We start from the raw sequence: 25549 nt of genomic DNA on the forward strand, positions 1-25549 counted from the left end.
TTAAACAACAAAGGTAAAAATCTCAGAGCAGTTGACATTTGTTGCATAGAATATAAGAATACTTGTGAGAATCCTTATCTAATATTCTTTTCACCCATGAGGTAAATTAATATACATATATATTTCTATATAGGCCAGTTGGAAATGTCAGAATATTTAAAATGATTTATACAGGCAATTTTCTGAACTTTCTGTTTGTATGCTAGGAAAAAAGCCTCAATTATTAGATGTCAGAAGACATTGAGAGAAAGAATAAGTCTACCCTAATGTTACAGTATATCTTGGGAAATGTGAAAAAATTCCTTTTGAGTGGGTGTACTGAACGTATTGTTAGAGTTAATTTTATCACTGACAACTGTTAATTTAGTGGATATGCTTTTGAAAGCCGCTGTAAAGAACCAAATGGGTATTGACAAGGCTGTTTGGAATGGATGTTTAGATGTGATAGGGAACATGTAGCTTGACTCCTGGTGAGCCCTTTGGAGATCCATGGCTAGCTGTGTTGGTACTATCACTGGGGAAGGGATAATGGTCAACAGTTTTAAAGTAAGCACCGACCTCTAATGGTTTGCATCCCTAAGTCACCATTGACTATGAACTGTAATTTTGTACACAATATGCTTTAGTTCTTAGTGGCAGAGACAGGCGGTGATAACCATGAACAGGAAAACTGACCTGTAAGTAAGCATAGGTGTTGAGACTTAGTTTTAAACACTTCCTTTAACACTTGCTTCTCTCTCTCTAGGAGGGGCTATCTATAGGCAGCCATTGTGATTGAGGATAGAGCAGCATCAGGAAGCAAGAAATATTAGAAACCAAGAATCCTGAATTCTCAAATAAGGAAGGCTTCCTGTTCTTATATTTAAATATGAGTTTGTCTGAACTGGGAATTTACAACGCTCCAGAATACTAGGGTATGTTTTACTGAAATCATTAGGAAAGATCTTTTTTTTCTATCAAGATTTCCTCCTAATGTAATAGTACTACAGAGCATTTGTTGTAAGATATGTGCTCTGTTTTTAATATACATTATTCGTAAAACAGTGAGCAAGTTTCATTAACTTTGTAGTTGTATCATAAAGTTAAATGGTGTTCTTAGATCTTTTGATTATGGAACTAATTAGATATTTTAAAAATTACTTAAAGTTACATTAAACAGGTAAAGATATTTTTGTTGTAAAAGTAATCAAAATGGTGAACATTAAAATTTTAAATATAAAAAGTTTGATAGTCTTTAAAGTTAAACTCATTTAAAATATTAATTTTTCTATACATTAGCTTTAAATAGGAATGCTTAAAAATTTGCAGCTTGAAAATTAGGTTAGTATGTATAGCCAAACAAACTTTACTCTGAAAACACTATTTTGAGGACCAAAGTATCTTGGGATTGTCTCATTATCTGCTAAATGTGGGGATGAGAATTCCCTGTTAATGGCGTAAAATAGCCAATCTAAGCATTTTCAAAACAAAACAAAAACCCTTTTGTAAAATTTTTCTGTTAATGCAATTATTATGTGATGCGTGGATTGATATTTGTATATATTAAATAAACTAAGCATAAAGGGTATATTAAGGAAAATTATGGCTTTTAATTTTTAAAACATGCTTTGATTTTTTCACTGAGTTCTGTAATTTATGTGAACTATGAAAATAGAGAATAAGTGATAGATTGCCGTTTCCTCTCTGAAGTACTCTTTTACAGTATGTTTTTAAGTTTACATGCAGGTAGCATTGTTTCTTAGCCCCAGCAAAGATTTTTTTTTATCTACTTTTCTGGGTTTATTTCTTTAAGTAAACTTTTATACCTGAAGAAGATAATGTAATTTTAGGGTAATTTTTTTCCCCATTTGCTAAGATTGGGTCAAAGTGAATTAGATTGTTCTCTAATGTTAATTCAGTCCTCTTTATGAGAGTTGTTCAGTGTGTCTATATTATGACACAGTGGAGTTTCTCATTACTGCCAACTTTTCCCTGTTTTACTCTGTTTGTATATATGTTTTTGTTATAGTAGTGGAGATCCTTTTCACTGAATCTAGTCAGAGCCAAACCAGGTAGCCATCGTGGGATCAAAGATGGAGATCTTGCCTAGAACCTGTATGTTTGGAACATGCCAAAGCATGAATGGATCAGGTTAAAATCTTGGTACTTTAAAGATTACAAAGAAAGGAATGATGGCTAGTTGATGTCAAGGAAATTTAATAAGAAACACAATGAGACTGTGTAATTTCAGCTACCGACTGATTTGATACATCTATTTCTTTGGCTCATAAAGTTATTATAGGTAGACCAACAAAGTAAATCTCTTAAGGACTCATGTTTCATATATCACATTGTAGATCGTCCTTTTGTGTTTTTGTCAGTGTGGTTAGACTGACTCTTATGTAGGAACTAATGTATATCACAGGTTCCTCTTAAGAATTGTTAACAGTCAATTACCATAAATTAACCTTAAAGTTCTTATACATGACGCACAAAAAGTTTATGCAACAGAGCCAGAGTTTGGGCAAAAGAGAAAATGTGTAAGACAGTAAATACAGTGCTTCTGTGCATTTTAGTTTTCAAAACACATTGAAAACCTAATTTTTATTTATTAACTGTTTAATCTTTGAAAATTACCTTTAAAGTAGAAAGTACTTTATATATTTTCAATATACGTGTAAGAATGTAACCTCAATTTTATAGTTTTTGCCAACAAGCTGTTGCATTGTTAGGATATCTAGTTCATTAAATTAAAATAGCTAAATTTCACTAAATTTGAAATGCATTATGAGTAAGATGTAAAGTACTTTGTTTTTTGCTACTTTTAAAACACATTTTGGTAGCAAATTTATAGCATCGTAAATCCTGAGAATTTGGAAGTACATTAAAGTTTTGTCAGGACTGATTTATTGTAGTAATTAACTCTTCATCTTCTCTTTTCGAGTGGTGAAGCATTTTTATGTCAGAGCCTATTTACTAAAAATGTATACATTTTACTCAAGTTGTAGAAAGTAATTCGTTGATACTTTAGCTTGTTTTTAAGAATTCAATGAGTTTTGTAGAAATGTGTTATATGATTAGGGGCTACACATACTCTGTTCTATAAGCTTATTTAAATATGGGCAAAAATCACATTTTCCAGTAAGGAATAGTATAAAGTAAATTACCTACATTCTAAAATTTATCTTTGATCTTTCAGATGAGTGTTGCTAAGTTGCTAGTATTCTCTTTTGACCTGTGCAACTATAGGAATTAGTAATGTCCTCATTAAATTGTAGTCTTTCCTCCTAGTACAAAAGTCTATCTTAAATTTCTTTAATAATATAAATACATTCTACATACATTTAATAATGGAATTATAGTTGATGCATATAAAGTATATATTTTGAAACAGGAACATAAATCAAAATTAGATTAATTTATAATTGTAAAATAATTGAAAGACAAATTTTCTTACAAAATAAAGAACACATAATTCAATTTGGAAAAAAACAGAAACCTAATAAAAACTAGGTAAAGAGTATGGATGGATAAAAAGAAACTTGAGTATGTTTTTAAAAATAAAATATGCTAAATCTTATGTGTCTTTTAAAGAAAATGAAAACTAGCTATTGTGACATGCCATGCTGTTAAAAAAAAAGTTACTGTGAACCAATGTATTGTTACTTTACAAGAAAAAAATAAAATGGAACTCAGCATGTAAATTGTAATATTAAAAAGATAAATGTATATTAGGTAGCTGCAAAAGTATGTTAAGTCCTTAGCTTTAGGGGTGTTATTTAGGTTCAAGGAGACTGGACAAATGCTTCATATCTTAAATACAGTTTCATTGCTAACAGCTGTTTAGTCAGTGTAGTAAGTTTGACAACAATGTTAAATCTCAGTATCAGAATGTGGAGATGGCTTGCTCAAGGCCCTCTGTGTGGCCAGCTGTATGTGACAGCAGACGAGGCTCAGCCCTGATGTCACCTGTGCTTCTCACTGCAGCAGCATGTCGTGAGGGGGCCTTAGGAGTGGATATTTGACTTCACATGGTCACTGTACTCCAGTTACACAGTCAGCAAACATTTGAAAGAGTGAAGCAAACTTACAGTGTTTTTTGCTTTGTGGTATGGTACAGTCTGAAAGTATTTCCTCTCCTTTATTTTTGAAATTAGAAAAATATATTTCTATGATAGTGGAGTTATGACTGTATTTAGTGTAGTTTAATTGTGATCTCTTCTAAAGACACATTTGTATTCATTTCTCAGATATTGGCTTCTTGTCCAATTGATCGGAAACCTTTTCAGGCCGTATTTGAACTCAGTGTGTTTGAAGGTTGTGCTAAGGTAAGCCTTTGATTTTACTTTGAGTTTATGACTTCATGGTATTAACCACAGCTGCTTTGCTTTGATAGATTTCTAGGTAACGCAGTTTTAAAAATTGTTCACCTTTAGGTTTAATGTGTGCCATCATTTTTCTTGAACATGGCAAGTCATAGCTTTTAGTGCCAATAATTAATACTGTACTGCTTTTCCTTTGCCTTCTTTCCAAAATATCAGCATGTTTCTTGTATTTCAAAACATCTTAGTTGGACAACACTTTGAATACATTTTTTCATCAAAAATGTTTTAATTGAAGTATTGGATTTAAAGATAAATTTCCATAAAACTTAGGCTCCAGATATCTAAAAACCGTTTATATGGGTGTTAGAGAGATAGATGGCTCAGTGGTTAGAGCACCGGCTGCTCTTCTAGAGGTTCTGAGTTCAATTCTCAGCACCCACATGGTGTCTCACAACCATCTGTAATGGGATCTGATGCCCTCTTCTGGCCTGCAGGTGTATATGCAGGCAGTATTATGTATACATAATAAATAAACCTTTAAAAACTGTTGTAGTGAAAAACATAATTTGGAGATTAGATAAATAAAATTAAGCATAAATTGATATCTTTGTTTTTACGTGGCAGTGTTGTTATTTAGTATGAGTCATGATTATAATTAAAAACATTTTTAGTTTTTCAGATTAAAATAAAATTAGATCATTTTACCCTTTCCTCCTTCCAACTTCTCCCAGGTATTCCTCCTGCCTTGCTAACTCTGGCCTCTTTGTTGTTACATAGTTGCGTGCGTGCGTATTCCTAAATATATAATTAGAGTCTGCCCAGTCTATATAATGTTACTTGTATGTATGATTTCAGTGCTGACCTCTTGGTATTGGATAACTAACTAGGGGACTGTTTCCAAGGGAACAACATCTCTTAGATGACTAGTTCTTCACCTAGGGTTGAAGGCTCGTGAGATTGCCCATTCTATGTTAGAATGTCCAGTGGTGTCATTGTTACTAAGATCTTGTTTAAGCAACCTTGCTGAAGGGTGAACTTCTGACATTTCTAGGAGATTTGGTCTTCTTCTCTGGCCCTTACAAATGATTACTATTTTATTGCTGATTTTTTTTTTTTTTTTTTTTTTTGCTTGTCATAAAGAAGAAAATAAATAGAAACATTGCTGAGTTCATGAAAAAAGAGAAAGTAGGAAAGTGGTAAGTCAGATGTATGAGAAAGAACTAGTATATGAAAATAAATGATAACACACGTACAGTACATGACACTAAGGGAGGGACTGACTGTAGTCTATGGCAGTTTGCTTATAGGAAAACAATTATTTTAGCATTAGTTTTCAGTTTAGGCATTTCTAACTTGTTTTGATTTTTCCTTTTCTGTGAGTCCTGATATAAAGTACAAACAGTGTGCAGTGCACATAAAAACTGTTAGAGAAGGACTAGGGCCATAGACCCCCCCCCCTTTTTTTTTTGCCATAGCATGAGTCCTTGAGTCCATCCTTGTATTTAAAGAACAGCTGGCAGCCACCAGAAACAATGACTTAACCAAATTCTTAAGAAAATGGCTGCATCTAGAGAATATCATCCTGAGTGAGATAACCCAGTCACAAAAGAACAGACATAATATGCAGTCACTGATAGTGGGATGCTAACCCCAGAGGCTTGCACTCCCCCGGAAACAACTCACAGACTGAAGTCCAAGAAATAAAGAAAACAAAAAAAAAAAATATATTTACAAAACAAGAAGACTTTGACTATTTCCATGTTGCGTTTTGTTTTGCATGTACTTTATGCTCCTGGTAACTATTAGGTTTTCAATGCATACTGTCAAGCCCTTGAAAAAATCAAGTACTGACTAAAAAATATATTCGCATAGGTTTATGTAAAAATTATTTTAATATCTGAAAAAACAGTACTGACAAAAATGTATAATTTTAAGCAAAAAATGTTTAAAATCTGTACATTTATCTTTGTTTTGTAAAATAAAGTCATTTATTAAAAAAAAAAAAATAAAGAACAGCTGGAATAAAAGTGTGTACTTGGGAATCCCAGCCCGGGTCTTACTGGCCAGCAGCACCACTTACTTCATTACTACTTCCAGGGCAAACAAACATATGTACAGTGCTGAGGAAAAACACCAGAAGTCTTCCTCTGTCCTATACAAGCACGCTCATACTTGGACATGACCTTGTATGCCCAAAACCAAAGGATCTGCCTGTGTGATTGCTTATGTCTTCACCTATGCAGATTATCCTATCTTACACAAAACATACTTAGGTATTAATATAATAAAAGTCAGAGTAGATTGTCTGGAAGACAAATGTTTTCCAACCATCTTTATAAAATCATATTGTTAAAGACAATGGTTTTCTGCATAGGCAGGTCTTCGTTCTTGATTTGTGTTTTTGAGTCTTATGAGTGCTGTGATTAAAGGTGTACACCATAGTGTTAGACTGTCACTGTACTTTTTAGTGTGACAGGCTTTTTTCTTTAATTTTGTAATTACAAGGGAGACTTGAAAAAGCTCTTGCAATGTTGGTGTACTTATTTAATGGGTAGTTTTGCTTTTCTTATAGATTCAAATAAAGAGACAGTTGAGAGAAATAGACAACAAGGAAAATGAAAGGCCTTTTAAGAAACAACTCTTTCATCATGAGAGTTCCAGAAGTGACAAAAGGTTAGTGACTAATTTTCCACTGGGATTCAGTGTGACCTACGTAAGTGTGAAGAGTAATGTGGGTGCTTCCTGCAGATGGGTAGGACATTGGGGTGAGAGTTTTTCTTTCCACTCCTAAGAAAGGGTTGCAGAAATAATGTTTGCCTGGATAAAGCTCCTGTGGCGGTCACTCGACCAAGGGAAGAGCATTAAATGAATGGCAGGTGGCACTCGTGCAGACCTTATTGTATTAGACATTTCCAATCCTTCCTTTAAACAAGTAATAACCTCTATTCTTCATGTCTCAGTAGGCAGTCATGAAAATCAGTAAGATTATTGTTTAAATACTAACATAATAGAACTCACTGTGTATTTGATCTGAGTGGTGATCGTCAGTGGATTAAAGAATAACTGGACAAAGTTTTCGTTTTTTAATTCTTTTAAACTTAACTCATATCTACAGAAAAAGAAACACCATTAGAGAAGATCTATTATGTGAACGATCTGATGACTCGAAGGTGTTGTATAGTAAGTAACTCTGCTTGTGTGTCCTTTCTGTTTGTATTGTAACTCACAGTTAATGCTATATTTCTTAGTAATATTTTGATTTTGAAAATAGTTGATAATGGAACTGCTTACATATCTCCACAATATACCATACTTTCTACGTTGTTTTGCTTTCATGGAGGTCATTTCTGCTGTTCCCCCTTCCCTTTCTTTTAGTTTGAAGGGAGAAGGTAGGAAAGGAAGTATTGTTGAGAGAAAGAACATTTCCTGATTATTTTGTGTTTAGTAGCCTGTATTGTAGTCTTATTCCATATATCTAGGGGAGGTGGTAAAATGCCTGGGTCTCAGACATTTTGGGTTTGGAGTATTTGCAGTGATTTTTGGATGAGTATCATCTCAGGGAGGTCCCTGCATTTTGTCTTTAAAGGCAAACTGTTTGTGTTTATTTAAAGGCAAGCTGTTTGTGTTTATAGTAAATTCAGCCCCTCCCCCAAAGTCTCTCCCTTTTTTTGGGGGTGGGTATATGTGTATGGCACATGCTTGTGGGAGAGGAAAGGGGAGAGAGAGCATGTGTGTCAGAGTACCTTTAAAATAGAAGGGTAAATCAAACAAAAGAAAATTTCCCAATCTGTTGATTTAATAATATAATGAGAAATAAGAATTTAATACCAAGAGTGATAGTCACTTGATTATTTCTGTTTCCGAGACTGAGAGGATCATGCTAATACACATTAGGGTTTTTGTACTAATTGGTTCAAAATGTGCCTGTGTGTGTATTTGTACTTGCATTTGGAGGCTAGGGGTTGATGTTGGGTGTCTTCTTGAATCACTCTGAACCTTAGTTTTTGAGACAGGGTTTCGCAGTAAGCCTGCAGTTTGATTATCAAATTATTCAGCTGCTGATCCCTTGGGCTCTTGTCTCTACCTTCTCAGCTCTGGAATCCCAGCCATCCTCCTGCACTCAGTTTTTATGGAGGCTCTCAGGATCCAAATGCAAGTCCTTATGCTTGCTCAGCGACCACTGAACACCTGAGCCTTCTCTCCAGCTCCTTTCAGGCATCTCTTTAGGACACACTATCTTTATCTAATTACAAATTTGTTTGGTGTTCAGACTTTATCTTAGTTTATATTGTACAAAAGATTTCTTTCCTACACTTGCCTGGAAGTGCTTGGGAGTCAACCCTAGAAAATCCTATAGTCTGGATGAGAACTTTACCACTGAGCTCGCCCCTAGTCCATAAAAAGATTTTTCATAAAATGTCTCTGGGATTAGTGTTTACTGAAATGTGTTGGGGAGATATAACGGGACTATCTCAGACCCGCCAAAGATGTAAATAATGATACTGAGCAATCTCCTGACTACTCTAATCTGACTAATTCTGCACTGTGTTGGCTATATGGCCAGGTCTACCTCTTGGCTTTCATCTTTCTGTACATTTACCCTGTGTTCACTGGCTCCCTAGTCTAGAAGTTGGTATGGTTCTTCCTTCCAGCTGCATGGTCTCAAAATACTCAACACTCAAAATATACTTATGAATACCTTGGACATATAGCTAAGTTCTTCTCTGACTAGATTATAATTTAGATAACCCAAGTATTTTAACCTACATTCTACCAAATGTCTGGTTGCCTGTGTTCAGGTACCATTTTTTCATCTCCTCACATCTCCTGGGCTGATGGCCTAGCTCTATCCTAGAATTCTTTCTCCTCCCAGATGTTCCATCTTTTATTTCCTGCCCAGCTATCGGCCATCAGCTCTTTATTACAGTCAATCAGGTACAACTCTAGATTGCTTTAGGCAGAGAAGAAAGAACAAATATTTACAAACTATGAGACCAAGGATGGGCCATTAGATCTCTTTGGTACAGAATTAACAGTCGAATATGCAGAGACCTACTTCACACTGTGTACCCTAACAGGGAAATTCCAAATTAAAGACAAGCCATGCTTCCAGCTTAGCATAACAGACCAAACATCCGTTTAAGCCACACAGAGAACTAGGAAAGGAAGAGCACGGAAGGGATGACCTTAAAATACAAGCTTGAATGTAATTTTTCTAAGAGGGATTGAAAGTCACCTTAGCAGAGACTTCAGCCTTTCATAGGGAGAATGGAGTTAACGATTGAGAGTCAGTTCACCGGTTTAGATAGATAGGAGGCGTGGTGATAGTTTTGTTTTGCATTTTTAAATGTTTGTTTGTTTGTTTGTAGTTATGGCTGACTTGGAACTCATTCTGTAGACTAGCCTCAAACTCAGAGATGTACCTGTTTTTGCCGCCCGAGGGCTGCGATTAAAGGCCTATGCTGCCACTGTCTGGCTCAAGAAACAGTTTTTTTACATTACTTTTTTTTTTTTTTTTTTAAAGTAAAAAATATTATCACTAGGTAGTCCTAGCTGTCCTGAGCTCACTTTGTAAAACTGTCTGGTCTGGAATTCAGAGAAACCTAGTTTCCACAGCTTTCCAAGTGTTTGTGTCAGGTGAGCGCCATTATGCTGTGCTTAACAGTTTTTAAAGGTACAGTTCCTCTAGTAGATACTTATACCTCAGTAGAGTAGAGGAAGGGGATATCATTATCCATTTAGATTGCAGGATTTCACTGGAGTAGAGACTAAATTAGGTGAAATTCTAGACAAAAGAACACAGAGGACACAGTGGTAAAGAGAGATATTAAATCAAATGACGAAATGTCTGGTCTTTACCTTTGGTCACTTTTTAAAGTGTTGTTACTTTAAAGCTGAGGTGGTTTATATTAATACTGGGACTTGAGAGACCAAAGCAGGAGTATTACTACAAATTCTAAGTTATCATGGGTTATATTTTATGTTTAGGGTCAGCCTGGAATATAGAGTGAGATCTTTTCTCAAAACAATAAAATAAACATTGCAGGAAACTTTAAATTTGATGAATGCTTTTGATAAGTAGAAATTGAATAATAGATGGTATTGTTTTTCTAAAATATGTAGATTATTTTAGAAAGATTAATGGGTATGTGAAATTACTTCTAGAAAAAAATCACAATTTAGAGAATTTTTTAAGATTCATTTTTATTCTGTGTGTACTCATGTTTTGTCTGGTGCCCTTGAAGTTTAGACAGGCTTTCTTTACCCCAGACCTCAAGTTCTGGATGATTGTGAGCTGCCTTATGGGTGGTGAGAACCAGACCTTGTCCCTTTGCAACCTAGTTGTTCTTTGTCATTTCCCCAGCGCTGAATCCTTTAAGGAGTGTCATTGGAACTCTCAGTACTTAACATTGGTAGAAAATGAACAGTTCTCTCCACCAAGCTGTTTGTCTAATGACAGGTTCTCAAAGGTTTCTAAAAGAACAAACAGCATTATGTAAAATACACACACACACACACACACACACACACACATTTACTAAGTAGTGGATGAATCTAAACAATTTAATGCCTTTGAGACATAAAAGATACAGTGTAACTACAGCACAGCAGTTCTATATGTGTTGAACTAAAATGTGACTATTTGTAAACTGTAGCTGGACACTCAGTTAAAATTTTTGCTGTTGGCTTTTTAAGGAACTAAAAAATCATTGTTTCAGCTGGACAATGGTGACATATTCCTTTAATCCTAGCACTCTGAAGGCAGATCTCTTGAGTTGGAGGCTAGCCTGTTCTACAGAGCAAGTTCCAGGAAAAGTCAGCCACGGCTACACAGCAAAACCCTGACTTGAAAAAAAAAAAAAAAAAAAATGATTTCTTCTCTCAGTTATGCATCACAGTAAGTTGCCGAGTCTTAGCTTCCTTGCCTCCTATATCCATATTCTATTTGTTACACCATCAGTGTTGATGGCAATCAAATATAGACCTTATTGTACTATTAAGTAGAAAATATGCTTTCACCAGCAGTGTTAACATAAGAAAACAGAGGACAAGGTCTTGCATAACAGGAAAGAGGTCTCCCTACTTTGTCCAGCTGCTTTTGTTTTTTAGTGATGGGATGATCTGTAGACCTTTTGTGAAGCAAGCACACCTGAGACTGCAGTTGCTATTTACAATGTAGATGTTTCCTACCACTCTTAGGAAATACCAGTGATTGTATCAGCAACAGTTTAAGATGAACCATAAATACACTGATTGTCCTCTTGGGCTGGGGAGATAGCTCAGTGGGTCAGACACTTGCTGTGCAAATGTGAAAACCTGAGTTTTGAGTGTTCAGTACCCGTGTAAATTCCTAGCAGTGAAGCTTGTATTCCTGTCTGTGTGGGGTAGAGCTAGGTAGTCCTGGGAAGTCTAGCTAGCCGAACTGAAGTGCTGAGCTTCACAGTCAGTGAGGGATTCTTATTCAAGGGAATAAGTGGTAGAAGAAGATGCCTGATCTTTCTCTAGTCTCTGCATGCATGGTACACGTTTATGAACATGTGTATACACACATACATGAGGCTTAGTAAACAAAAAATTCATAAGGTATAAAGTTGCTAATAGAATTTATCTTTCTTGAATTTATGTTTTATAAAGGGTTGAAGAGCTGGCTCAGCAGTTAAGATCACGTACTGTTCTTCCAGAGGACCTGGGTGTATTTCCCAACATTCAGCTCACTGCCTGTGTAATTCCAGTCAAGGGGACTCTGATGCCTCTGGACACTGGGCACCAGCACTTAAACACACACACCCATACACAGACACCACACCCATACATATTTAAACATAGTAAAACAAATCTAAACAAAAAGAATATTTGCTTTACACTACCAAATTTGAAATGACAGAAATAATTTCCTGATGAGACTAACTGAAAAGGAAAAGAACTGAAAAGAGAAGGTGATAAGCAACAGGACAGCAGCATTGCTGCAGAGAAGCAGTGCCAGTCGGCACCTCTGTCCAGTAGGTTTGAAGAATGAGGTACTTGCCCTGAAGGCTTAGTAGCTAAAGGTGACCACTAGTCAGGCCCAAACCTCACTTTCCCTTAGGAAGCTCCTACTTGAGACGAGCTTGTAACTAACTATCTTAAGTGATAGGTAGATAAGGAGCCCTAAATATAATTCATTGCACTTCTAGCTTAAAGACTTGTATTTCACATTTTTTGCTTAGGGTAATAAAACGTGTTAATCAGAATCATACTCATGATGCTGTGAGTATAATGGTTGTATTTATTATAACTGTGTGTGTTTTTCTTTTGTCTGTGTCTAATAAAATGCAACTAGCATTTGCAAAGTTTTTAACATAAATATTATTAGAAATGTAAACTCCTAGACATTCTGACAGTCTTTATCAATGTCAAAGGTGTACAGACTTTAGAAATAAAATTTGAGGCACATAACCAGGTTGTGTTTTCTTGCTTTATAGGAAACTTTTCAGACAATAAAATGGGTGGAAAGAAAAATGCTACAGTAAAGACAAATAAGGTTTGTTGAAATAAAGGAATACTTTTTTTTAGTAATACTTTTAGTGATTTAGTGCTGATGGTGCATACAAATCCTTTAAAGTATTTTTGTGTATTAACAACTTTTTATATTTTTAGGTTCAAAGATCAAATCAGTGTACAGATTCTTGTATCAGAAATGACATGTCTGGTGTGTTTTCATGTGGCAGCCACAGTTGGGGATCTCGCACCTATAGAGCTTCTTGGTTAGTGCTTACTGTCCTTGGTTTGTAATTGTTACACATTATGTTTTAGTCATAATTGACTTATGGTAGAAACTTAAATTGGGCTCAGTTAAAGTGATAGGACTCATTTTGTTATTGTTCCTTGTGGAAAACTAGTACTAGCAAAAGTGAGAACTTGCTATTTTTGTGAATTACTCAGTGTTCTATAATGTTTGCCTGAGTTAGTAAGTTGCTGAGTATAATTTTGATATATGCTGGGAAACAAGGCATTTGTGAAATCATAAGTGTAGTACCTATTAAAATAACTGTTAGAGCTGATACTGGAATCTTTGGATAGAGAATGATTGACAGGTAGATGTTGGGTATATATTTGTGTGATTTAAATACTGAAGTTTTAAAATCACACAGACTTAATTGAGCCAACAAAGAAGAACAGAATTGTGGTGTTTTGGGGCTTGGCACAATGCTTAAGGAACAGTTACACTGATTACCTTTATGAAAAGCTGAGGTAAATCTATTTTTGGTCAAGACAACGACACCCATTTTTATTTTCTTTTTTTGGGCTAAAGCAGACATGATTGTCCTGAGTAAGAATTTGTCTCACCAGTTGGAGTTAGTGTCTGAATGGAAGGTTGTCTTAATAACTGATCAAGTGCCCACTCTGCCCTGGTCTTCATGGCTTTTTGTCAGTCCTCATCAGAGTCAGTGCAGGATGACTTTGTATCTGGGCAGACTCTCACAAGGCTCACAACATCCTGCCAGTTCATGCAGGATTCTGAGAATTCTGCATTTAAATAGTTTTGTATTGTAAAAGTTCTACTTATGGTAGGGATATGCTTATTTTCAAAGTGTTTATCTGTTGTGGAAACTATACTGTTACTGTCATAACTCAATTTTTTTCCAGTTTTTCAGTTATTAAATAACTTGTTAGTTTTGGGAATTCTAATGAAACTTTACATTTATTTTTTTTTTTTTTAGTACAGAATCTATAGAAGTCAATGAAATCAGTGCATTGATTAGGCAGAAACGACAGGAACTGGAGTTGTCATGGTTTCCTAATAGGTAAAAATTGTTCACTAAAATTTATATCTACAACAGACAGAAAAGTATCACAAAATTCTTATAGATTTTATCTATGCTTCTTAAGGAGATTCTGAATAAATTAAACTTGGTGTTGTAAATAATACCTATGTGCTATCTGCTGAAGCGTTGTTTCTGTATTTCTGTTTCAAACATATTCTAAGTAATGATTTGGTCAAGTGCTTGCTCTGCCCTTGCCTTCAGGACTTTCTATAATCCGGTCTTTCCTTTAATCATCCCAAAGCTGGTACAGTGCCAAGCACAGACAGGTAACTTCAGCTCCTGCCTGCATTGATAGGCATTCCTGAGCTTCCTGTTTGTTCCTTATTTACAGATGCTACCTGTCACTGTGATGGAGCTCTGTGTGAACAGAAATCAATGAGTTCTGACTTACAGATGTTTATAGGCCGAACTATTGTTTACAGTTGCCTGCTTTTATACTTCTCTTTCAAGTATACACGAGTTATACATTCTCTTTCAAGTCTTCTTTTAGAATTTCTTCTGATACTAACTGAAGCGGTCTTTTGTTAGACTTAAATTTTTTTTAAAAAACACTTGCGAAGTGGGTTGAACTTGAATGCAGACAATCTGGGGATTTTACCTGCTCTATACCAATCCTCAGAACTGAAAAGACATCACTGTCAGTTTAAGGATGTTTAGATTGTAAACATAGTATAAAGATTTCTTTAGTCACTGACCTGTTGGAGGGAGAAGGGTTCAAAAGAGTGAGTGAGAGAGGAGGCTTATTGAGAAATAAAAATGTTTCCCCTTACCCCTCGTGGTTTAAAAGTCATCAAATTGTATAGTTAAACGAACTTATATTTTACATCAGCTGTACCTCAAAGTTGATGTTTTATAGTAGCAGGAAAAAAAGTTAACAATTTTTTTTTAAAAAAACCGAATTATATATATATAAATATATTTTAAGATATAATATGTCTAAGTGTGTGTGTGTCCATGTGTGAGTATATGCACATTTGTGTGACTGCACTTGGAGACCTGTAACTCCAGACCCATCAGTCTCTTGGGTCTGGAGTTACAGGCGGTTGTGAACCACACAGCCTGCATGCTGGGAACTAAAGGAGAACCAAGTGCTCTGAACCATTAAGCCGTCATTCTATCCCCCAACTCACCCCACCGCAGGCCCTGGAAAACAAGCCTGTGTAAAATATTCCATTATTTAAAAGACAAATGTTTGCTTTCATTTTTACACAAAGTTTTTTTTGTTTTATTTTGTTTCCTTTTCTTCGAAAACAGTTTGTAGCCTTGTTTGGGTAATGAGTAACTTTAGAGCTTACATGTTTAGTTAATGAGCCAAAAAGTAAGGACTGTATTTTAATGTTGCTAGTCTAATTTCGAGACTTTAGTAGCTTTTAATTCCTAGTTCAAGTTTTTAGACCACATAACTAAAGAAATCTTTGTTTAAATTTTCAGTGTTGGCTCTGTCCCCTGGAGTGTGGAGACAGCGGTTCTTCCTCTGCTTTCCTCAGCGTTGCCAAGGATGATTTTTCCAGCAAGTACCATGTCACTAGAAAATTTTGGTAATGTTTGTGAATTTACTTTCTGTTAAATATAATTATTAGCTCCAATTGTCCTCTCAAACGCGTGAGTATAGATGTCTTAGGAAAACTGAAAGAGTGAGTTTGGATACTTCTATAACTATTTTGGCCATCAGTTACTTTAAAGTCATTACTACTAGACTACACATCCACAATGAATTATTTATAGAGCCATTTAAAAGAAGGGACTCTATCTATTGAAATGGGTGAACCTGGGGCCGGGTTATGCTAAGTTGCATAATCTTGGCATGAAATGACAGTGATTCCACTCCTGTGGGATTGAGATCACCTTGAAGTGCGGTGGGTGTGGTTGAGTAAGGATAAGGGAAAGGGACCTAGTGTTACAAGTGGTGGTTATGGCTAACAGTATCCTCTTGGAAAATGCTGAGTGAGTATGAAACATCCACACTATACATACAGATATATCCATGGAGCGTGTATGAGTTAATTAGATAGTTTTTGTCATTTCACAGTTTGCTCTTTAAAACATCATGTTTTACATGGTAAATACATACAGCTTCATGAATTTAATTTTCTAACTAGGAAAACTGTTCTACATTTTTAAGACTTAGAGAAACTGATGAAATCTTTTGTTTAGGCTTCCAATGTCTAAATCATAGCTCTTTAGAAATCACATCTGAGTTCTTTAAAGACTCGTGCATGGGTAGCATTTCCTGTTTCCTTTGCCTAGAAAACGAGAGTTCATAATGTGTCTGTGCCCTTGTGTCAGTAGCATTAGAGAGATATTGGTGACCTGCTGCATGTGATGTGGCACATGCCTGTGATCTGCTGCATGTGATGTGGCACATGCCTGTGACCTGCTGCATGTGATGTGGCACATGCCTGTGACCTGCTGCATGTGATGTGGCACATGCCTGTGACCTGCTGCATGTGATGTGGCACATGCCTGTGACCTGCTGCATGTGATGTGGCACATGCTTGTGACCTGCTGCATGTGATGTGGCACATGCCTGTGACCTGCTGCATGTGATGTGGCACATGCCTGTGACCCCTACTTGGGAGGTTGGAGGATCCAGGAGCTCAAGGTCATTCCTGACTACATAATGAACAGAAGGCTAACCTTGGATACAGAAAAGATTTTCAATCTCTTGTCTCCTAGATATTGATGAACTCTCTTATTACTCATTTGTTAGCGATACACTTCACAGTTTGATTCATAAATATATTGTTTTATTGTATTTTAGTTACTTATTCTGAAACTAACTATGGTCAAATTGTCTGTTGAAACACCTTTAGAAAGCCCTTTACTTTTCTATCTTATCAGGTACTTCTCATAAGGGATATGCATTAGCACATACCCAAGGAGGAGGAGAAAAAAAGCAAACGTCTGGCACATCGAATACCAGAGGATCAAGACGAAAACCTGCAACAACTGCTCCTACAAGGAGGTCCACACGAAACACACGAACTGAGACAAACAGTCAGTCCCAGAAGTCCCCAGTGTCAAACTACTCTGAGTGCGATGCCCCAGGGAATAGTAATTCCTCTGTAAGTATTTCCCCTCCAGCTGAATCAGAAAAGCAAACAAGGCAGGCTCCAAAACGGAAGTCTGTAAGGAGAGGAAGAAAACCGCCTTTATTGAAAAAGAAACTTCGGAAATCTGTACCTCCTGCTGAGAAAACAACATCAAGCGATTCAGTAGAGGAAGAAACTGTGGACTCTGACACTCCACCCGTGTTAGAGAAAGAGCAACAGTCATGTGTAGAAAGTAGTAGCATTTGCTCTGTTCAAACTGATGAAGAGAATCATTTGGCTATGTGCTTGAAAAGTTACAGTGAACAGACAGAAGAAAATGAACAAACCAAAAATCATGAGGTCAAGGAACAGACAGAAAATTTAAATTCTGAATCTTGCACTCAGTATCCTCCAGCGCTTGTTGAAGAGGGTACAGGGATAGAGGCTAAGGAGTTATGTGTAGACCATGATGTTTCCACAGATACTTCTCTAAGAGGAAGTGATCCATTAGAAAATCAAGAGCAGGTGTCTGGAAGCTCAGAGTCAGAGGTACAGGCACTCGTGTGTACGGAGAGTCCACCTGAGGATTTTCTTACAAGTCCACCTTGTGACAATGAAGGACACCAACCAGCGTCTAGTCCCCTGGGTGAAGAGTCTGACAACGATGCACCAGTGGCTAGTGACGAGAGAACAGAGGAGGGTCTCACGGCAGAAAGGACTGATTTGAATGACTCTGCAGTAAACACAGAAACATTTGTAGAGAGCCCCAAAATTGAATCTTCTGAGGGTGAAAGTACACACAGACTGGACAGACATTGTGTTCCCAGCTCAGACACCGAGTTGCCTGAGCATATTCAAACAGAAAATACAGAAATAATTCCAACATGTGGCACTTCAGAAAATGAAAGTTCTGGTGCTGTTCAGGATTGTGAAGATAACTTATTAACACATAATCTCGACAACACTCAGTTGGATAGAGCTTTAGAAGAAAAGACAGAATCTCTGGTTGAACATCCTATCCATACAGAGTTACCACACCAAGAGGTTGGAGAGAGTGAGAAGCATTTCAGTGAAGATAATAATGAAACAGTGCCTATGGAGTGCGAGTCCTTCTGTAGTGACCAGAATGAGTCTGAAGTAGATTCGTCGGCAAATATTGACTCTAAAGAACCGAGTGAAAATTCTGTGATGCCCAGTTCTGACAGCAAGCTGTCTTCTGATCCTGCAATTGAGAATGTTGAAACTGTAGCTCAACCAGCTGAAAGCCTAGTGGATAAAGCCCCAAAGCCTCGTATTCGAAGATCTAGATTCCATTCTCCGTCTACAACTTGGTCTCCTAACAAAGATGCTGCACAAGAAAAGAGGCGTGCTCAGTCTCCATCTCCAAAAAGAGAGACTGCAGTGGAACGTAAACATTCTCAGTCACCATCACCCAAAAGAGAGTCTGCCAGAGGACGAAGAAAATCTCGTTCTCTCTCACCAAAAAAAGATGTAGCAAGAGAAAGGAGGCAGTCTCGGTCTCCAAAGAGAGAGAATGCAAGGGAAGCTAAAACGTCAGATTCAGGCTCCCCAAGAAGAGATGCTTCTAGAGAGAACCAGAGGTCTCAGTCCAGAGTGAAAGATTCTTCCTCACGAGAAAAATCTAGGTCCCAGAGCAGAGAGAGAGAAAATGACAGAGATGCTCAGAGGAGAGACCGAGATCGAGACCGAGATCGGGAGAGGAGAGCTAGAAGATGGTCCCGGTCCAGATCTCGCTCTCGATCACCTTCAAGATCAAGAACAAAAAGTAAGAGTTCATCATTTGGTAAAAATGAAAGAGATAATTACTCTCCTCGGTGGAGGGAAAAATGGACAAATGATGGTTGGAGGTGTCCCAGAGGAAATGACCGGTACCGGAGGAATGATTCAGAGAAGCAGAATGAAAATACAAGAAATGAAAAAAAAGACATCACTGCAGATACCAATGATTCCAGTTCCACCGACAAGAATAGAGATGATTGTCCCAGTTGGGTAACGGAAAAAATAAACTCTGGGCCAGATCCAAGGACCAGAAATCCAGAAAAGTTAAAAGAATCCCACTGGGAAGAAAATAGAAATGAAAATTCAGGGAATTCTTGGACTAAAAACTTTGGCCCAGGCTGGATGTCCGGCCGTGGTCGAGGGAGCCGTGGGAAAGGTGCTTACAGAGGTAATTTTGCCTGTGGTGACCAGAGCGAGAACAGGTGGCAAAGCCGAACACCCCTCTCAGGGAGTGACTCTTTCAAGTCTGTGGAGCAGCAGCCCTCTAAGCGGAAAAGTGAGCAAGAACTGTCCTTTGGCACACCAGCAGACAGATCAGGGTGGACATCTGCATCTAGTTGGGCAGTAAGAAAGACTCTGCCAGCAGATGTGCAAAACTATTATTCTCGGCGCGGCAGGAATTCTTCAGGTCCACAGTCTGGGTGGATGAGGCAGGAAGAGGAAACACCTGAGCAGGGTAACACTCTTTGCTTGTTCTTAATGTTTAACTTGTGGGGGAAAGATGCTGTGAGTGTAACAGCTCGAATTGAAATGATCTTTAACTCAATAGTAACTAAACTTACACTGTCAAACCAAAGTCCAAGACACTTTTAGTTACACAGGTACATAATAAAATCAATGTTGATTTATATATATATTCATTAAAGGGTTTCATTGTGTGATTTTGGCTAGCCTGGAACTGGTAGGAGACCAGGTGGTCTTCAGTTCACAGAGTCGTCACCTCTGCTTCCTGAGTGAACCACCTCACATGCTAAATGAGGGTTTTTTGTTTTTTTTTTTTTTAAGCACCAAATTTTACCAAAGGCTTGAATATTTTATGTGCTGTTTTGTACATTAGTGGAATTTGCATTGTTACTATACATAATTTAGCTTGTATTTCATTTGTTTCTAAAACAAAAGATAAAGATAACTTCTGTAATTTATGACTTTTTAAAAACAAGTCTTTTGGATTAATAATTTTTAGTTTTTTCGTTTTTTTTTTTAAAGACAGTGTCTCCTTATGTAATTTTCTAAGTAGAACAGGGTGGCCTCAGAGCTGAGTGAGGTGTGCCTGAGTGCTGGGGTTAAAAAGCAGGAGCCATCACTTACAGCTTTTTTTGGATAATTTTGATGTATGCTATGTAAACTGACATTAGTAATTGTGGGCATTTTTTGTTGCTGTTAAAAATAGTAGCTTTTGGTTTTGTCCCGAGCCTACTGCTCTGATTCTGCACTTGTGATGAGTATAACATCATTTTTTTTTTTTTTTTTTTTGGTTGATGTTGTTACAAAGCTTTTTTTCTTTTGACAGATTCTAACTTAAAAGACCAAACAAACCAAGTTGATGGTTCTCAGTTACCTGTAAATATAATGCAGCCACACATGAGCATAATGCCGCCTCCAGTGAATGCCCAGCATCAGCCTATGGGTATCTTCCCGTACCCAGTGGGTGTTCATGCCCCTATGATGAATATGCAGCGGAACCCATTCACCATGCACCCTCCAATGCCCCTGCATCTCCACACAGGAGTACCTCTCATGCAGGTAGCTGCCCCTGCAAGTATACCTCAGGGACCGCCACCACCACCCCCTCCCCCGCCATCCCAGCAGGTCAGCTACATCGCCTCTCAACCAGATGGGAAGCAAGTACAGGTATGTTCTTAGCTTGCATTAAATCAATAGTCCTTATAAACATAGCAGCTAGGGACAGATGTTTTAAGAAAGGGCTTCCTTGCATGTAGAAATAGTGGTATGTTTCGTTATATACTTGCTAAGTTATTCGTTATCATCCCTTTTTATTATTCTCGGCCAATCCCCATTCTCATCCCCAGAACATTGTCCAGGGCCATACAAGCTTGTGCTTGCCTTATTATATCCAAACATCCCTCGGTTGTTGGCTCGATCAAACTAGTGAATTCTGGTTATCAAGTTTCAGTTCATTTTAAAATTTTTCTTTACAATTTTAAAGGCCTTTTGGAGCAAGGTAGTTGGGAACTAGTGAGTACTTTTGGAAGTCCTGCTTGGGTAAACTTTGGATAAAGACATTATCCATTACCATCTGCTCCATGTTCATTTTGGATTTACTGCACTAAGAAGATGAATCACTGTGGGAGGCAGAAATGTAGATACTTGGCAAACATTTTGGTGCTTGTAATTTTTTTTTTTTTTTACTGATTTTATTTTTTATTGCTCTGTGTGTGTGTGTGTGTGTGTGTGTGTGTGTGTGTGTGTGTGTGAGTGAGAGAGAGAGAGGGAGGGAGAAGGAGGGAGGGAGAGAGAGTGTGAATGTGTGAGAGGGAATGTAGGCATGGTGCATATTGCCACGTGAGTATGTGGATGTCAGAGGATAACTTTTAGGACCGATTCCCTATCATGTGGGTCTGCAGGCTTGGGTGGCAAGCACTTTTACTCTTCGGGCCATTTTGATACCTCCATCTGCATAATTTATAAGACATTTGACATCGAAATAAAGGCTGTATTTAAGAATACATTCGTGCTTCTCCAACTGGCCCTTTATGTATATGTTTCCTAAAATAAGTGCTTCTCTTAAGAATAAGGCTGAATCACTTTGTTTTTCTATCATTCCTGATGCATGGTATACATATTTCTTTTGAGTACAGTACTCTATTGACAGATATTTAAGCTGTTTTCATTTAACTCTAAAACAGGGCCTTCCGAGTGCTTCTCATGTAAGTAATAACATGAATACACAAGTGTTGCCTGCTCCGTCAGCAACCCCAGCAAACATGGGATCAGTTCAGGGACCAAGTTCTGGTAATACTTCGTCATCAAGTCACGTCCAAGCCTCTAACGCTGCTGTAAAATTGGCAGAAAGCAAAGTAAGTGTTACAGTGGAAGCCAGCGCAGATAGCTCGAGGACAGACAAGGCAAGTTCAAGGTTGACAGCAACCACACAACTCTGTAACGATGGACAAATGACAGCTTGGATTTTATGAGAGGTGGAGGGATTTGTGGTTGGGAGTTTGAAATTCAAAGTTGGATTTTGTCTAGATGGTGTTGATGCTTGGTGAGTTACTCTAATATTGCACCATTTTTAGAAGTGTTGGATATGTGTGTGTATCCTGTTTATGTCGTATGAAAAGGTCCTTACAATGTCTAAGCGCATAAATTTCTAGAAAGTATTCAAGAGTGTAAGACTGGCAGACGATAATCATACATTTTCTTCTCATCAGAAATTGCAAATCCAAGAGAAGGCAGCACAGGAGGTGAAACTGGCTATTAAACCATTTTACCAGAATAAAGACATCACTAAGGAAGAGTACAAAGAGATCGTGCGGAAGGCAGTGGACAAAGTAAGTGTAGCTACAGTGCAGAGCAGTGTGCCACCTCTGCTGTGTTCTTTGCTTTGAGTGATTTGTAGAGGTGTGCACATGAAAACAAGCTGCTTGTTGTTGGGTTTTCATAATGCCGTCCTTTTGGCATTGAACATGAAAAACATTCCTCCCCCTTGTTTTTTAGGTCTGTCATAGTAAGAGTGGAGAAGTAAATTCTACTAAAGTGGCAAATCTGGTTAAAGCCTATGTAGACAAGTACAAATACTCACGGAAGGGAAACCAGAAGAAAACTCTGGAAGAACCGGTATCTACCGAAAAAAACATAGGCTGACACAAGAGCACTGTAAAGGACACTGTCAAGATATCTGTAAAGTGCAATTCAACGTGTACCTTACTGAAATCATACACAACTGTGATGGAAATCTGGTTTTGATAAAATTATTTTTTTTATTGTAGGATATGTTCTGTTCAAACTATATAGCTGTGCACTGCAACTTCTATATCTAACCTCAACCCCAATAAAACAGATTCAAGGGAAAATCAAGGGTGTGACGGGATGTGCGTTTTTATCAGGAGTGTGCTCTCATAGCTGTTTAGGAGAGTAGTGGGATGAGTACACCAGGAACGTGGACGACATGTCTGTATCTATGTATAATACATTTATTCTGTCAGGTTGAAACAGTATGATCTTTAGGACCTTGCGCTTTCTAACTGTAGAAATTTAAACAGTGTATTGCTATTAAATTTATCTGATATTAGTAGAACACGCCAAGTGCAGGTCCCAAATACGTGTTTGTGAAGCACATATCTAAGTAAATGGCTTAGATAGATGCAAATCATCATGAGGAAGAATTAGCCTCAAACCTGCAGGTGCTCCTCGCCTTTTTTGTCACCAGATAAAGGTCACAGTGTGTGTTGCTTTTTTGCTCTTCTTTTCCAACCCAGGGGGAAAAACAGTTATGGTTTGATTTGCTACATTACAACTTTGCCTGTTCAAAGCTTTGTTGAATTTAGAAGACTAGTTTGGGAAAAGGGTAGTTTTTTTTTTTTTTTTTTTTTAAAAAAAACAAACAAAACTATGTTCGTTCATTGTACCTTCTGTTTACCAGTGACGTTAAATTATTTGTGCCAACTGGAGAAATGCACTAGGTGGTGATCTTCCTTTTGGGGGCCTAGCATAGATTACAAGACCTCCTTCCCTGGCTTCAGGTTGCTGTTCATCTGTCACAGTGTCAGAGGGAGGCTCTTCTCACTTCAGAAGTTCCTTAGTGGTTTGTAGGGAGCAGAGTGTTAGATTTTTGATTGGTAGCATCCTGCATGATTCTAGATATTATAACTGTCTGACAGGAGAAAGGGTAATTAAGTAATGCTACCTTTGCATAGGTATCAGGGACTAGAGCTTGTGGCTTTTGTTTTTTAAAGCATGAAGATAAGTTACTGTGTTAATGTTCATGAGGACCAAGTTCACAGTGCTGTGGCACTGGTACTTTCATGGATGTCTACAAAGTCTTCCTATAATAAACTTGGATGGAAGCTACAATCTTCAGTAGGTATCAGTAGCTGAGAAGATGTTCCCGCGAGGCCTCCCCATTCACTAGCGAGGACAGTGGTCTCTGTGAGACTGGACTTCCCTAGGGTACAAGCAACCTGGTTCTCAGTTCTGCATAGTGCTCTCCAGCTAGCTCTGAAAGGAAGGCTAACTTTGAGAGCTTAACCCATAGTGATTGCACTAGGTAAGTAATAAGCTTTGCTAGGTTATGGTTAGTCCTAAAACATTTCCAAAAATTTTGACCTTCATTTCTATATTTCTGAGGTAGTATTTTACATTTTTAACTAAAGTTTGTGCTTAGCTTATGATGGCCTAAGAAGTTTGGAAAACAGTTCCAAACACCAGTGGCACACCTTGTTCCTTTGAGTTCAGGATCCCGTGAACAGTCCTGCTTTGACATTTGTGTGGAAGAGCTGTCTGTCCTCAGTAGTTCGGCATGCGCTCTCCCTGCATTCTTCTCACTGACACCTGGGGAGGAAGTGACAATATAAGTTTTGTTTTATATCATGTAGCTCTTGCAAAACAAGTTTTAAAGTTTAGAAACAAAGTAAGTGATGTGTGAATTATTAAGGTCCTATGTTCTGGTAGAGCTCCACTGTTGTTGAAATTGAAACAGGTATGTGTTCTGTATCTGGTAGGGCACTGGCTAGAGCGCTTCAGAATAGTTATTCAGAAGAGTTAACTATTCAGAATAGCTTACTATTTCTAATACATTCTAATATTAGAATATATTCTGACTGGATTAGGAATATATTAGAAATATATTCTGACTGAATTAGAAAATGCATAATTTACATTAAAAATAGCATTGCTTTTACATTCTTGTTTCTCTTTTTTTTCTTCTCAGAAATCCACATCAGTTTTGCACATGTATGAATTTAACACAGTTTGTGGGGTGGCAGGTTCCTCTTGATAGTGACTCAGTATTGACTTGACCTTTGGAACTCAGGCTGTAGAAATGCCCAGTAGTACTTATTATTTTAACATTCCAAAGGTTTTGTAAGTGTTTGTTGCTGTTCTGGTAGTGATCACTACTACATCTTCTCCAGTCGGCCTTCCATGGCCTTGGTGTGCACTGCTGACGTTCCACCCAAAGACATGCGGCCTCAAGCACAGAGGCTGGCCTGAGTTTGAGACATTGCAATATGAGTTGCAGTGCTGTCTTCTGAAACAACACTCTAAAACCAGATTGTGGTCTGTAATATATCCTAATAAATTTTTTTTGCTAAACAGAGTAGTGTCTTTAAAAATTTTATTAAGTTTTTTGGGAAATGATGACTTTTATATCAATTTAAACCATTTCCAATGTGTTGAATTATTTCTTGGATTTTTACCAAAGTAACGAGCATCATGATTACATTAATATCTAGGCAATAAAAAAAGGTCAGAGTTAACTATAAACATATATTTTAATAGCAGTTTTCCTAATTATATAATCACTGTAGGAAATTTAAAACATTAATTTCTAAAGAGACCGGAAGAGACTGGGAAGCAAAAGAAAAAATTACCTGTAATCTTTTCAAAGTTATCAACCAAACCTGGCTTCAATGCACATAAATGTTAT

General features: G+C 37.3%; 1 protein-coding gene across 3 annotated transcripts in view; it reads left to right on the plus strand.

Moving 5' to 3' along the window:
* Positions 1–25549, plus strand: part of SCAF11 (SR-related CTD associated factor 11) — a 45225-nt gene extending 19676 nt beyond the window's left edge. Inside the window, exons 4-16 of one of the 3 annotated variants that reach the window (XM_080939385.1) lie at positions 4230–4307; positions 6877–6977; positions 7420–7484; positions 12767–12825; positions 12942–13048; positions 14006–14089; positions 15542–15648; positions 16952–19618; positions 20453–20569; positions 20669–20793; positions 21810–22028; positions 22335–22454; positions 22621–25549. In XM_080939385.1, the coding sequence (XP_080795511.1) occupies positions 4230–4307; positions 6877–6977; positions 7420–7484; positions 12767–12825; positions 12942–13048; positions 14006–14089; positions 15542–15648; positions 16952–19618; positions 20453–20569; positions 20669–20793; positions 21810–22028; positions 22335–22454; positions 22621–22767 (3996 nt within the window). In that variant the 3' untranslated portion in view covers positions 22768–25549. Of the gene's footprint in view, positions 1–4229; positions 4308–6876; positions 6978–7419; positions 7485–12766; positions 12826–12941; positions 13049–14005; positions 14090–15541; positions 15649–16951; positions 19619–20452; positions 20794–21809; positions 22029–22334; positions 22455–22620 lie in introns of all 3 variants that reach the window. The other 2 variants (XM_080939383.1, XM_080939384.1) reach the window with 2 other exon arrangements.

This window comes from Micromys minutus, assembly GCF_963924665.1.
Source record: "Micromys minutus genome assembly, chromosome: 27".
Classification (NCBI taxonomy): Eukaryota; Metazoa; Chordata; class Mammalia; order Rodentia; family Muridae; genus Micromys; species Micromys minutus.